This window comes from Physeter macrocephalus, chromosome 14 (genome assembly GCF_002837175.3).
Source record: "Physeter macrocephalus isolate SW-GA chromosome 14, ASM283717v5, whole genome shotgun sequence".
NCBI lineage: Eukaryota > Metazoa > Chordata > Mammalia > Artiodactyla > Physeteridae > Physeter > Physeter macrocephalus.
Window position 1 is genome coordinate 35,291,308 of NC_041227.1, and position 15,599 is coordinate 35,306,906.

Genomic DNA, 15,599 nt, shown 5'->3' on the forward strand with positions numbered 1-15,599 from the left:
AAATATGCAAACAGCTCATGGAGCTCAATATCAAAAAAACAAACAATCCAATTAAAAAATGGGCGGAAGACCTAAATAGACATTTCACCGAAGAAGACATACAGATGGCCAAGAGGCACATGAAAAGATGCTCAACATCACTAATTATTAGAGAAATGCAAATCAAAACTACAATAAGGTATCACCTCACACCAGTCAGAATGGCCATTTTCAAAAAATCTAGAAACAATAAATTCTGGAAAGGGTGTGGTGAAAAGGGAACCCTCCTGCACTTTCTTAACTTTAAGTGTCAGTTGACTATGTTACTCTCAAAGTGGGGCCTTCCACTTTGTTCATTTCTCTTAGTGAAATAAACCAGTTAACTTTGTATCTGTTAAAATACATCCTAGCTACCCTTCCTGGTAGGGACTGCCATTGCCTAAATCTTTACTTTATTTAAATATTAACATAATATAAATCTCAGTTATAACCTAAGCAGAGTGTAAGGGTACATAAGTGGTTTTCTGTTTATATAATACCTGGCACCAAATTGTTTAAAATATGCCATTCTAGCATTCTTATTTTCTTTTCTTTTTTTTTAAAATTTATTTATTTTTGGCTGCATCGGGTCTTTGTTGCTGTGCGCGGGCTTTCTCTAGTTGTGGCAAGCGGGGTCTACTCTTCACTGCGGTGCGCCGGCTTCTCATTGCAGTGGTCTCTCTTGTTGCAGAGCACGGGCTCTAGGCGTGCGGGCTTCAGTGGCTGTGGCTCGTGGGCTCTAGAGTGCAGGCTCAGTAGTCGTGGCGCACGGGCTTAGTTGCTCCGCGGCATGTGGGATCTTCCCAGGCCAGGGCTCGAACCCGTGTTCCCTGCGTTGGCAGACGGATTCTTAACCACTGTGCCACCAGGGAAGCCCTAGCGTTCTTATTTTCGAGAGGAATCATTTGATAGAGCTGATCATTTTGAATTCTAGTTCTGATCCACTAATGAACTATGTTTCAAGATTGTGATATTGGGGAGCAGGGGTGCAAATAATGAATTCTGAGGCTCAGTTTCCCCTTCCATAAAGCAAGAAGTAGACTGTTTACCTTTTATCTCAATAAGATATTGGAAGAATTAGCGAATAAATACCAACTGCTTTGTTAACTTTGTTTTTCTGCCTTTTCAATGTCCACCCTAGCCACCTAGCCAGATATAGCACCCATGTGGGTCAAAGTTTAAACACACTGGACCCCCTGGAATGGGGGTTTCTGCATGAGAAGGACTAGAGGGAGTCAGATCAGAATAGCAGGTTAGGCCCCAGTCGTGGAGACTGAATGTTTGCACGTCGCATGGTGAGCAGCTAGGGTGGGGTTCTGAGCAGGGTAAGCGGAGCTCTTGTTGGAACTGCTACCCTGCTTGCCCTGAGTAGAATGAATTGGAATAGAGAAGAGTGACCCCCCACCCCAAGGAGACAACAGTGGTCCTGGTGAGGAGAGAGGAGATCCCGGAACATCAGCTCACTAGGCCTTTTGGTATCATTTAACCTCCCCGAGTGGTGTGAGGCGTTAACTGTGCAGAAGTTGTGTGTCTGTGTAACTGACACCTTCACGCTTGGCTTCCGTCACTGCCTCAGTGCTCTGCCGTTGTCATCCGTTGTTGGAAATGTGCAATGTATGTAATAGGCTTCACTTTCATGACTCGTAATAAAAATTGGTCACACCTAAGAAGAAGGTTTTCTCTTTTAGAAAAAGATGGCTTTATTTCTGTTATAAATATGATACGTATTATAAAAAAATATTCAGGCAATACAACCAAGTAAAAGAAGGGGAGAGAAGACCCTCCCACCCCCACCCCCCAGAATGTACACCGTTAACATCAGCTAAGCATCCCTCCAAAGATAGGTGGAGGCTGCATGAATGAATGGAGAGATGGATAGACAGATGGAGAAGGAGGCACACAGGTAGCATTTACCATTTTATAGTCCTTTCATTGAGTGTTGAGAAGTCTGGTTCTGTGATTCATTCAGTCTTCCCCACCCAGAAGTCAGTGGTTTTGCTTTAAGAAGTTGTAATAATAGATCACTGCAACTGTGGTATTGTTGTGTCAGCTTTACTATTGCACATTTAACCATTTCCTTAAGTTTGATCATTAATTCCTAATCAGTGACACTGCTGTTTTCATAGCCTGGTTCAGATCAGTTGTAGGGGAACCTCTCCAAGACCAGGTGACCGAGGAGAGGATAAGTAAACTAGTAAGAACATTGTCGAGTCACGTTTTCAGATTTTCGTCATCTTCCTGTGTACATCTGAACACTCATTAGTTAATGTTGACCCTATTTCCTAAATGTGAATTCTGAACAGAAAACGGCAAACTGACACAGAGGGAAAGCTGTAAAGGCCCTGCCTGGGGGTTTCATGTGCTATAATGGTCCAGGGGCTCAGGTGGACCAATCTGCAGCCTCCTCGGCCATCCCTAGAGCTTTGTGCTTGCCTCGCAGTATTGATGGCAAACACTGAAATGAGAGGAGGGGGGAAGACACGTGTCTGGTACATACACGCTTACTGCTGTAACTCAAAAGTCTGGGACCAAGCATTTCTCTGTTTAGTCTTTTGATACCTTTACTAATGTGATTTCCTTCATTTTGTACAGAACTCCGGGTATTTCCCGACAGATTTGTGGTCTGCGTAAGTCAGCTTGCATTCAGTCATGATCTTTTGGCAAGTCAGAGTGAAGAGTTGGTACGTATGAAAAAAATTCTGTAAGCAAATAAATCTGCTTAAATGATGAGTTATTATGAAAAATAGAAAAGAGTATTGTCGTCTATTCTCATTCAGCTGTTGAGCCCTCAGTGCATGTTTTAAGGGACCAAAAAGTCTTACCTATTTTGCATGATAATATTGATTAATTGATGTGCTGCTTCTTTTCTTGAAGGCCCCTTGAAAATTTAGCATGATCAGTAGTATCTCTTCCGTAGCAATATAAAAATGAGAAAACATATCACAAAAACTGTGAAAATACTTATGATAGTATTTAAATGAAATATAAAGCATTCTTTAAATGAAATGAAGCAAAATTCACATGTTTCCACTAGAAGCTTTCATTGGGGTCAGTGGCTTTTGAATTTTATTCCATGGTGAATCACTGACATTTTCATGAGAACCAGTACTTTTCCCCAGTGTGTTATTTCTTAGCTGATAGGGATTGTTTTCTCTCTCTTTTCTCGTGCTTAGTTTTGAGCTCCATCAGTCCTATTTCTGTTTCGCTGGAGTTCTCTATGCAGACAAATGGATACTGAAAATTCACTCCTAATGTTATAGCTTACAGCTTTGTCTTTTAAGCTTAGCATATACGTTTGAGAGTCTCCTTGGTGTGTGTGTGCATGCGTGTGTGTGTGTGTGTGTGTGTGTGTGTGTGTGTGTATCTTGCTGCAGTCACAGCTCAATCTATCAGAACTTACCTCTGTACCAATTTTTTTTTCATATATTTGGACTTGGACTTGTGACTTGAAACTTTAACAAAGAGGGAAAAAAATCTAGCAGACATTAAACGTGGATATGAAGTATGACATGATTATTATGCTTCTAAAATAATTTATAGGGATATTAGATTATCCCTTATGTTTATTATTTTTTAATCCATTTGAAATTTGGCCCACATGGTCTAAAACCAGCTTCTTATCTTATCTTAAATAAATACATAGGAAAAGTGTTTTAGAGACTAGAAGGGTGAACAGAGACCCAGCAAAAGTAAAGAGCAGAGAATGCAGATTTAAATTTAGATACCTTCGTCTGTAGCAGATGAGCCCTTCAGAAAAGCCAGTGAGACCCTTATTTCATCTATCAATTAAACACTAAGTAGACACATTAAGTGAAATAAATGGGGCAAATCTGGTGAAAAGTATTGAAAGTTTATTTGTGAAGTATTTGTAGGATGTTATCTTAGTAAATTAATAAATACTAAAGTCGTAATGCTGTTGGCAAACAACTATAATGTAATATAGCTTAACTGATTCTCAGACCAGTGAAGAAATTGATTTGTGGTTTGAGAAAACAACAGTTAATTGTACACAAAGTACTATTGTTTTCAGATGGAATACAGAAGAAATTAGGTCTTATATGATATGTTATATCAATATGTAATATTTTAAATTATTAAGGGTGAGTTAAAACATCTCCATACAAATGAAATATTATCCTCCTTAGGGGCATTGGTATTTATACAGATGTAAGTTTCCTATAGCTGCTGTCATATAAATCTTATAATCTGGAGGACATCCTAAATGTTAAGAATTGTCATTCTGAAAAGTTGACTGGTCTGAGCCTTTTGCGTGAGCCAGTTCCGTGTTCTCATATTCAAAATGTTCTGATATCCAGGGATAACACTGTCAGACTTAACCACGTTAGCTTATGAGAAAAGTGCCGTTTACATCATGAGGATCTTTCACTGTTGGGAGTGCTTCTCTTTAGATGTGGTGAGTCTCTGTCTCTTGAGCTTCCCTTTTCCCCACCTCTGACCATCCTTCACATACACGCTTTCCCAGCCACACGTATACAAGTCAGCTAACGCCTGGCACCGCCAGATGGCTCCATCCCAGGCACAGGCTCCGTGCGCCCCTCTGCGTGGCCAGCCTGCCTGTACAGCGCCCCTCCTCACAGGTCTGTCTACCGCTTCCTCAAGCTCCTTCTCCAAGAACCGATAACATACCCAGGTCAAGCAGAGGGCCCTCTCTCCCTCAAATGGCCCATCCAGCCAAGGCCACAGTCCTTCCATTACAAGTGCCTTGGACTCTGTCCTCATTGATATTTGGTTTCTGCAGATCCCTCCAGTCTCAGATACTTAAGGATCAATAAACAATCCTTCCCTCCCAGAATTGCCTTCTGCCAGAGAGAAGGCAAAGTTACTCCCATTATTCTTACTCTCTCTCAGATGCCCAAAGCCAGTGAGGTCTGGCTCTCCTCTGAGTATCCCTTGAACTTCCTTGCATTCCTTAAAGCTTCGAATTCTTTTATCAGTTTACACTGATACTCACCAAAGGGCCGGATCCATCTCATTTTCTCTTGGTAGTTACTCTCCAGGAATGTCTGACTGGGCGAGGCCTGGGGAATGGGCTTCCTGAGCAGCTGTATCAGAGGTACTTCTTTGGTATAAATGTCAATTATTTTTTCTATAACTGTTTACTGAACTCCCTCTTCCCCAGCCACGGAAGTGATAGCGGTGAGTCAGTACCTGGGCAGCAGCCAGGGCGCCTTTTACTCGTGCTGTTGCCTTGAGTAGAGATGCCCTTTCTCCTGCCTTTTTCCCTTTCCCTTTCCCTTTCCCTTCCCTTTCTCCTCAACGTCTAAAGGATAGTCAGCTAGGAAATCTGCGAGTGCCTATTCAGAGCTGCTCCGCCTAGACACAGGGAAGCCAGATGCACTCAGCTCCCAGGTTCCTAAAGGTGGCCGCACAAAAGAACCACTGTTCCTGATCAGGCGGCCCAGAGGGAGTAATCCCCCTCCTTTGGGGGCAGAACGAGTGCAGTCAATGCTGCCCCCCACCCGCCGGCACCAGGGAGGTCTGTCACACGCACACCCCCGTGCACGAGGGACTCCGTGCGGGGAGGTGCTCCGTGTTGTTGCAATAGCTCTGTCCTGAGTGCCCACGTGCCAGGGATGTGGGAATCATGATGTGTACTTTGGGAAGAAAGGGCATTATTACGAGATGAGTCATTGTATTTTTCTTACTACAGTTTCTCATAAGAAATCTTGAAGCCCTTATAGCCTAAGTTTTGGACCTATTGCTAGAAATGGAGCTGGGAAACCTTTTCGCAAGTTTTTACCTTTAGTTTCATAGTTTTGTTTTCCCTTCACCTTCTTTTCCTTAGAAATACCAAGAGCAGAAAGTAAATTTGTATTGTGCTCAGTGTACCCCATTCCAGCAAATGTTTTCTTTCGTGTTTACAAACCCAGGTCCCCATGTAAAGACTGCTTTCTTCCTCAGATGTAAAGCCCAGGGGGCCTTTGGGAAATTTAAAATTGTTTATCATTTTATCATTCCTTTATTAAAGGAAATAAATAACGAATCATAACCAAAGTCATAGCTTTACTTTCCAAAGTAATAACTTTACTGTGTAAATAATCACAGAACTCTTTATATATCTGGGACATTTCAGAGTCAGCACAAAGCTGCTGTCTCATAGAACATTGGTTACAGCCACTCCTAGTCTCTGGAGACCCTTCCCATCTGCTCTCACCGTCACATTTTAACATAGTTTCCTGAGTACTGGCTCTGTGCCAGGAGCTCTGGTAGGCACTGGGGAAACAAAGAAAAAGAAAAACAGTGCTCTTGCCCTCAAGGAGCTTATAGTCTGGCAGATCAAGGGGACTGAAGGTGACCCAGGTGACCTAAAAGTTGTAATTCTGATAGAGCCTCCTTTTTTCTTAAAGACTTACCCGTTCTGTACTTTTATGGTTCATTCAGCTCCTGTCTACAATTCCGGAAGGGAAGTCCAAAATTCTAAGTTACTTTCTTTTAAACCTAAGCTGTAAAAGTCTGTGATTGCTCGGGAAATTAAAAAATGGCATTTAGCACTAGAGCTGCAGAAAAGTGGATGTGTACGTTAAGATATTCAGACGCTCTGCCTCACCTTCATTTGATTTGTGGCCAAGCTGTGGAAACAGCTGTTAAGATTCTTCAGAAAGCGCTAGGCCCTCGCCCAGAGTGGAAGGATTGCTGGCACGCCCTGACAAGAGACAATATTTGAGCACTAAACTGAACACTTCTCTTAAGTCAAACTACTGTTTAATGTTAGAGAATCCTCCTTCTAGTTTATGAGTATAAAACTGAAATGCAAATGAGTCTAAAGAAGCAATAAACTGCCCTAGCCTGGGTTATTTTTAGCTCCGCTGTCGTATTTCTCAGCTGTGCGTAACTGAACCTCTGTGGGCCTTATTAGCCCTCCTCTCAGTCAAGGGGGAGGGTATCAGATTATCTCAAAAATACTTTCTCACACTGAATTTCTGTCAGAGAAAGCAGATGAAAATGTAGCTAAATAAAAACCACAAAATGATTTTGCACACAAGAGCATTTTACTCATAGCTTTAAAAATTGTGATTGAAAAAAAAAATTCAGGGGAGAGTTATAGTTTAATCTTAGGAAAGATAAATAGAAATTATAAGGAAACATTTCAGTCCTTAAGTTTTTAGACTAGAAGAAATAAACAACAATTTGACTGTACACTAACTTCTGTACCCTGATGACAGAATTATTTAGCTTCCTTGAGGAAACTTCTGCGTTAAGTTTAAAACAGATCATTCAAGAGAGGAGCTCTTTTTTTTTGTACCAAAGAAATTAAATAAGTAGTGGATGATTTTTCTAGGTTTTTCTTACTGTATCGTAGACCTTAAGAATCCATTCTTCTTATCTTATTGAATTTCCTAAACAATGCTAGTGGTAAATTACATGGAAGCCATTAACAAGAGATTCCTGTAGCACTAGGAAAATTTCCTTGAGTGGGAAGAGGTCATTTCCATATTTCGCATTTCCCACAGTGTTCTGAACTTAGTTTTTTACTTAATAGCTGCTTACCAAAATTGTACATGTTCATTGTACAAAAGATTTTAGAAACTAAAAATTACCCACAACTCCCAACCCAAAGATAACCTCTGTTAATGATCTAGTCTGTACTCCTCTGTAGTTCATACTTGATAACTAAGTTTGGTCTGTATTTATTTTAACTAGGACCCACTCATTTGTGAATTGTCTGTTTATGTCCATTCTTCTATTGGTATTTTTGTATTTCACAAACTCCTTACTATATAAAAACTTCTTACATAGTAAGGAAAATAACTTTCAGTGAGTTTATCATTTACTTTTCAATTACATGACGTTTTTGCTGTGTGGTAGGTGTCTGTGTCCTCGGCCGGGCCTGTGGATGGGCTGGATAAAGATGGGAACTGTAGAGGCATCCATCATCTGCCTGCCCTTCCCTTGTGTGGACTGGCAGGTAGATGATGCTATCGAAAATGCTGCAGGGCGGGGGCCGCGGGCGATGAAGATGCTCTTGGTTGGTCTGGTCTGTCTAGAATAGTTTTTCTAGGCAATGACAGAGATCATAAGAAAATTTTTTCTCAGGGGCAATCATTTTCTTTTAAGATCAACCATCCTTTGCTTGTATGTTACAGTAAACTGAGGTTTTGTTCTCCCTTCCTAATAAAATTCTCCCAAATGATTAGCCAGCAGTACTTGTGAATGAGATGTCTCCTGGCCCCCATCTCCAGCCCTCCAAAGGAACCTGCCCTTTGCTGAGTTAGAACAGGTAGAATAGATAAGTTAGGGTAGGGTGTATCTCGGTTAGAATAGTTAGATAGGGTAAGTTAGAATAGGATGTATCTGGGGCCTCTAATCCTTTGTGCCTTTTCCCCATAATGTACCTTTCCTGTGAGAGGCCTATCATCTCCCTTTGATGACTACTTAGATGATTGATTGAATTAAGCAAAACATGGCAGGGAATAGAACAAGTGAAAAAGGAATCAAACGTGAAATTATAAGACTTGACTTTGACCACTGCCTCTCCCCTCACTAACTTGATGACCTTGCACAAGTCATTTGGCTTCTTGGAGCATCCATCCCCAGACTTATTAAGCAGAAGCAGAAGTAAAAGTGAAGTCTGTCCAAGGATCGAGTGAGATGCTGAATACAAAAATGTAAATTCTAAAGGGCCAATGCAATATTAATTTTTATTATCACCATCATTCCCATTCTTCCCCAAAGAGGAGTTAATTTAAATGCCACTAACACCAGAGTAGCAGATAGCTAAACACCTTACCTCCTGTCCCAGAAATGAGAAAAATACTTGCGCATGTGATTTTCTCAAGAAGCTCAGCACTCTCACTTTTCATCTCCGTTTGCCAACCCAGCTTCATTTTGCAACTATAAAAACTGAAGTACCAAAGAGTTAAGTGACAAAGCCCCATTTTGGCAGCAAGTCAGTGACGGACAAAGGGATACAACAAGAGCATAAACTCAAGACCTCCTGCGGGAGCTCTGTCAGCCACCATCCAGGGGAGGAGGAGGTAGAGTAGGGACCACCCGTTAAAACGCCTTTCATTTCCAGTAGCTGCCAGTATACTCCCAGTGAGACATTGCTTTGGAGGAAGGACCCAGTCACTGCTCTGAGGTACAGAGGAGTTGGGAACCAGCAGATCTCTCAGGCCGACTTCCTAAAAGCCACACGGCCATCAGAACACCCACGGCGATAGCACAGACGGAGTCGACGTGCAAGGGGATTATGTTGGGAAAGTTCACTAGTACACTGATGATTTAGAATTCGGTGCTCATTTTCCCAAGGAAGCAATGCCATAAATGGGGCAAGGTTCCCAGACGAGTCCACAGAAGTCTGTCACTATCATGAGATTGGAGACTTGGAAAGGGGGTCTCACTGTCTGTGTTTGAGGGAGATGGGAAGAGCTGTTCCTTCTGCATCCCTGGGCAGAGGGCCAGTTCTGAGCAGAATTGTGAAATCAGACAGTCATCTGTGGTGTCTTTGCTCTGACTCTCACGCCTCTTCCCACCGGCAACCAGGGCCACAGTGGGCCCTCCCTGGCCAGTCCTGCCACCTGCCTGGCTGCCCTGCACATTTACCCACCTCTCTCCTCTCCCATCCCGTCCAGACCCACATGCTCGGCCATGGGAGATGTCAGGGAAAAGATCACCACCACGAACGAAGGGCTGGCAACCTTCCTGTGGGTGCTGGCATTTTTCAACCACAGGCCTCTGAGGGAAGGTGTTTTTGAATAAGGAGACCTCCAAGGGTTAGGGTAGTTCTACCTGGGGTCATTGCCATTAGGTTTCTCTCTATTTTTCACAGCTATTTCCCTTCAACTTTTAAACTGGGCATTATTAACCTATGAGTCATGAATTATCTGAAACTTTTTTAAAGAGTGGTATGTATTTTTATGTTTTTCTGGCCAAAGTGAAATAGCTGTCTTCAATTCTCAGAGTGGTCAGTGAGTGTTCTCCCTTCTTAAGAAGCACTCATCCCAAACCTACAAATTCTTTCAAGCACCCAAGTTTTCTCACAGTTGTGTGGTACCAGAGACTCAACTGTGGGGCCCAAGGCTGTTTAGGATTTATTTTTAGGTTCTCGAGGGTTAGGTAAGTGTACACTGGAAAATCCCTATGAAATGTGTACTTCCTGCAAGATCATCACTTCCTTGATTTTTTTTTTTTTCACTGATTTCATTTTCAGGTTAACATTCTTTTCAACTATTTTATTGGTACTTCCCTAGATCTGCACAAGATAGTTTCACAGTCATCAATTCAGAAGAAATAATGAAAACTTAAAAAAAATTATTTTAAAAAAACACACTAGGGTATCTTAGGGTATCTGCTGCTGACCCAAGTGGCAGCATCATCAGCAAGGCTGTGCTCCTCTTCCCCTTAGAGACTTGTCCTTTCGTGGGAGGGCAGAGAGATGGAGGGCCTGGGGGCCAGAGGACCCTAGTGAAGTGGAAAGGCTTGTCCCTTGGGAATTGGGCAGATGACATGGCCTCTTGGGTGTCACTTTCCTCATCTCTGTGATGGGGGAGGTCACGTCTGCCTGGTGGGTGTCTCACGAGGACCGGTCCCTATACCGAGTGCTTTGTCTGCGGCATCTCAGCACATCTCAGTATAGACGTCCTCCATCCTTATCACCTGCAGAGAAAACGCCTTCAGGCCACGGTGGGATTCTTGAGATACCACTTTCCTTTTCATGTACCTCTTTTTGCTTTGGTTCCTTTGAGCCAATACACACATGTATGTTTCTATACTTTCTTTTAATTGTTCATTACTACTCTGTCCTATCTGTTTTGTTCTCTTCACTTCCTTCACTTATTGAATATCAAATAATTTAAGAAAATCTTAGAAGTCAAATTTGGGAAAGAGAGACCTCTTCATTTTAAGACGTGTGGTTTCTGCACGACCAGGTTGCATCACCGTCTAAGACTGTGGTCACTGTCGTATTTCATGCTCTACTTGGGCTGCTTTTCTGTGAGCAGCTCCTTTTGTGTCAGGTCACATTTCACCATGCTGATGCTCCTGGAACTCATCAGGCATCACACTAAACTAGGAGGAAAACTTTTCTTTCTGCCTTATTATTATAAAGTCATGAAGAACTGAAAGTAGTTCCAGTTTTTTACTTTAATATTAGTATTTGCCCCGCCCCCCAAATAAGCTGATAATATATTACCTTTGTGCTGCTTTTATTGTTTGCAAAGGCTTTTATTTTTGCCGAGTGTTGTCACATACAATAACTTGTTAAGTGCAACACACCTGAGAAGAGATGGTATCAGTCTTGAACCTTTTCGTTTTTAAGGGACAGGAAGGCCAACTCTAAATGGCTTAGGAAAAAAAGGGAGGTTTTTGGCTCGTGTGCCTCAGAAGCCCGGACTTCAGGTATGTTGATCAGAGGACAAAGACCTTCATCAGGACCGTTTCTCACCATCTGTTGGCATTGCCTTCCACTGTTTGGCTTCATGGTCAGCCTCCATGTGGTGGTTGGTCCTGGTGGCTGCAGGTTCGTGGGCAAAGAGAGCAGGCCCCTTCCTGGGCCACTGCAGCCCATGCATCTCTATGAGGCTCATGGATTCTGAACCCCGATTCGCCTGGCCTGGGTCACAGGCCCACTTCTGGAGTCAGGCTTGGAGATGAGTCCTCCTGAAAGGCATGGACTTTGGATGGACAGTGGGGACATGACTCCCTAAAAGAAAATCTGTGTATTGTTTCCGGGAGATGGGTGAGGGCCCACTATATAGCCATTATCACCTCCCCCCCTGTTTTTAAAAATAGATAAGGAAACTGATGTTCAGAGAAGATAGGGGCTTGTCCAGATGCCACAGTGAGATAGTGACCTAGGGAAGCTGGACCCACGGACTTTGGGCTCAGTGTTCTGTACTCTTCCTCCGTCTCCATCTCTAACCAAGGTGGCAAATTGACCCCCTGGGCACAGTGGGGAGAGTACTGCACCAGGGCCAGGCCTTCTCGACTCAATCCTGCCCCCAGCTAAATGTGTGGCCTTAGACACTTAGTCTCCTGGGTCTCGTTCTGTCAAATAGGGACACTACCTGTCTGCCAAATACTCAGTGAGGCCCCAGTGAGATGTGGGGAGAGAATTTAATCATGTAAATTTCCTACAGATGCAAAGCATCCTTCGCCTTCTTATAAACCCATGTGGTCTGCGCAGGTGTCAGATTTTCTTTCACAACAATGTCAAGAAAACGTGCTCAATGCTTTCCAGTTTCCAAAGTGTGTTTCATACCTCTTGCTGCATTTCAATTCCCCAAGCAATCATGAACCAACTATGAGGGGCTTAAGGAACTGGCCCTGGGACAAGCCACCAAGGGGTGCCATTCCTTGGCCTCTGTCCCCCTCACCTCTGTGCTCCACCTTGCATTCCAGGAGCGTTAACCTGATCTGATCAATCCTGAGTGTGTCGTTCTGAGCAGATGTGATCAAGGAATTCAGATACAGTCACATGATGAATGTGATTTAACGGCTATGTATTCTAATATCCTATGGATTACTTCTAAAATATCCTGGTTGGGTTATTAGCTGTTTGCATTTGGAATAAACAAAACAGAATCAGAAGAAACTCATGTATATAACCATGAGAAAATAGATCCAACTCTCAAAAGATAAAGACTGAGAGTACCATATTACTGCATTAAGTGCTTCTGTGAGAAAAATCTTAACAGCATTGAGGATCTTTTTTTTCCCCCTTCTCCCATTACTGCCTTCATATCTGGCAGAATGTTCTACAATCCTGGAAACAAGAGTTTGGCGGCATAACTTCTGCCATACCGTCCACCCAGGGCTGTAAGGGCGGAGTGGGGGGGCAGTGCACCAGGCTGCGGCAGGCAGTAGCTGGCCTGAGCTGTGACACTGGTGCCCACACAAGGTCAGCTGACATCATGGCCCCCAGGATCTGTCCACCCTGGACTGATACAGATATCTCGGGGGCCTGCAGCCAGGTGCCAGGGGACTGGTAGCAACATGTTCCCAAGAAGCCAGGCTGTCCGATGAGCAGTGAGATTGCATTCGTGCTGCTTGTCCACGAATGCGGCGCGGTAATAAGAAAACTCCCTGCCTCCCCAAGTTGTTTTAGGGTGACGTTGGTGAATGCATGCAAAGGTCTGAAACAGTGCCTGGAACTCGGTTGCAGGTTGACACGGGGTGGCTGATCACATCCCACCAAATATGCCTGTTGCAGAGTCATCCCAGACTCACCCTCCATTACCCACCGCGCCCAGTCCAGCTACCACCCAGTTTCTCTGCTCCCCCTTTACTGCAGAACTCTTCAAAAGTGTTGTCCGCACCCATGCTGGCCAGTACTGTGGCCACTGGCCACATCTGGCTATGAAGCATTTGAAGTGTGGTGGGTCAGAAATGATATACTAGAAGTGTAGAATCCACCCCAGATTTCAAAGGCAGTACAAAAATATAAACTCTCTCAATAATTGTATATGGATCACACGTTGTAAAGGTAACATTTGGAGTTAAATAATGCATCATTGAAGTCTAATGTCACCAGTTTCCTATTACTTTTTCATGGGTCCCTGGAAGATGTAAAGTCACCTGTACAGCACAGGTCATATCTCCACCGGAGAGTGCTGGTCTCCACTCTGCCTCCACTTCACTCTTGGACACATTCCAGGTATGCTTGGGTCCCAGCGCTTCACCAAAAATAGCTTTCGTCAAGTCACCTTCCACTGGTCAGTTTTCACTCCTGAAGGCTCAGCAGCTTTTGACACGGTTGTCACTTTTAACGAAGGCATTTCTCCTCTTGCCTCCAGGGACACCATGTTATGTTGACCCTTCTCTTTCCTCACTAACGATTCCCTCTTCGTCTTCCTTCCTGAATCCTCCTCGTCTTCTCAACTTCTTTTTTCTCATCCAAACGCACTCCCCCCAGAGCTCATCCAGACAGGTGCCTTTAAATACCGTCTCTGTGGACTTCCCAGCTTTGTGTCTGCAGACAGAACTCTCTCTCTTCCTAGAAGCTGTAGCTTAGCCACCTGCTCAGCATCTCCATTCTTCATCCAGGACAGCTCTTAAAGCTTACATACCTAAAACGGATTTCTTGGTTTCACTTCCCCAAGCCCGCCCCTCCCCCAGTACTTCCTGTATTGGTAAAGGGTAACTTCCTTCGTCCAGTTGTTTAAAGCACGGATCATGGAGTTATCCTCGACTTTTTTCTTCCGCTCACTCTCTATATCCAAGCCATCAGCTTATTCTGCTGGGTGTCCCTTCAAATTGTATTTCCAGTCAAACTACTTCTCACCACCACCTGCCTCCTCCAAGACCCACCATCCTTGAATGGACCATTGCAGTATCCTCATCACTGCTTCCACCCTTGTCCCTCTCTTATACCCAAGGTGATCCATTTAAAATACCAAGTCACTTTTCTTCTTGGAATCTTCCAATGGCCTTACCATCATCAACACACACACACACACACACACACACACACACACACACACACACACACACACACACCTTACCTGCTCCCTGACCCCTCCCCGGGTTTGAAATGCTCTTCTCAGGTGCTTGTGTGGCCCATCCTCCACTCAGGTCTGTGGGTAGAGCTTACCTTGTTACCTCCCACAGGCTTCCCTGACCACCGTATGTAAAACTGCACCCCAGCAACCCTTTAGACGTTCATTTCTCCTCATAACATCATCACCACCCGACATTGTATGGTTTTTTGTTTGTTGTCTTCCCCGCTGGGATGGAGACTCCATGAGAGGAAGAACATTTTCTGTGGGTCCATGTCCGTCTCTGCAAGGACCTCAGACGATGCTTGGTGCAGAGTTCAGTGGTGCCTGATTGGATGACTCTGCTTGGTTTTCAATTCCATGCCGCTAAGAACAGAAGTTTATTAACTCTGCCGGGTATCAGAATCACTGGGGAACTTGCTAAAATGTGCGTACCCTGATACCACCACCCCCTCACCCCCGAAACCCAAATGCGGTAGATTCTGGGGTAGAGTCCTGGACGTTTTTGAACAAGCTCCCCAGGTGATTTTGATGCTGCATACCTGGGCCGCTCTCTGCCACATGCTGCCTTGGTGTGCCAGTTTATATTTGTGTACCTGCTGCTCTGCTCTGTTGAGCTTTGCTTCATGCACATCAGCAGTCCTTGAATCACCTGGGAGCGTAAATATAGATCTCCTAGCCCCACCCCAGATCTTGTGACTCAGAACTTCCAGGGATGGGTCCCAAGAATCAATATTTTTGAAAAGCTCCCTCTGTGCCTCTGATAACAGCTAATCTTCCCACTAGCCTTTGGGAGGCCTGGGTATGTTTTATGGACTCCTTGAGGAGGATATAAACTTAAGAGCGGGTATTTTTAATGTCTTTTTTAGGCCACCTTCACTCCCCATCCCTCATTAATCCAACAGTGTTCTGTTCAAAAGTAGTACTCAGTAAGTCACTGTGGAGTGAATAAATCCTTGATTTATCCACAGTTGCAACGTGCTTTGTAACTTGAACATCCACTAATATTTCTAACTACATTTCAACCCAGCTCATTCTGGTGGGTATTCTCTTTGTAGTCTTTTCTGTCCAGGAATTTTTTTTTTTTTTTTTTTTTTTTTTTTTTTTTTTTTTTGTGGTATGTGG

At 43.7% G+C, this 15,599-nt stretch overlaps 1 protein-coding gene across 1 annotated transcript in view; it reads left to right on the forward strand.

Moving 5' to 3' along the window:
* Positions 1-15,599, forward strand: part of SLX4IP (SLX4 interacting protein) — a 195,323-nt gene that overhangs the window by 170,607 nt on the left and 9,117 nt on the right. Inside the window, 1 exon segment of the mRNA XM_007101501.3 lies at positions 2,611-2,699. Within this exon segment, the coding sequence (XP_007101563.1) occupies positions 2,611-2,699 (89 nt within the window).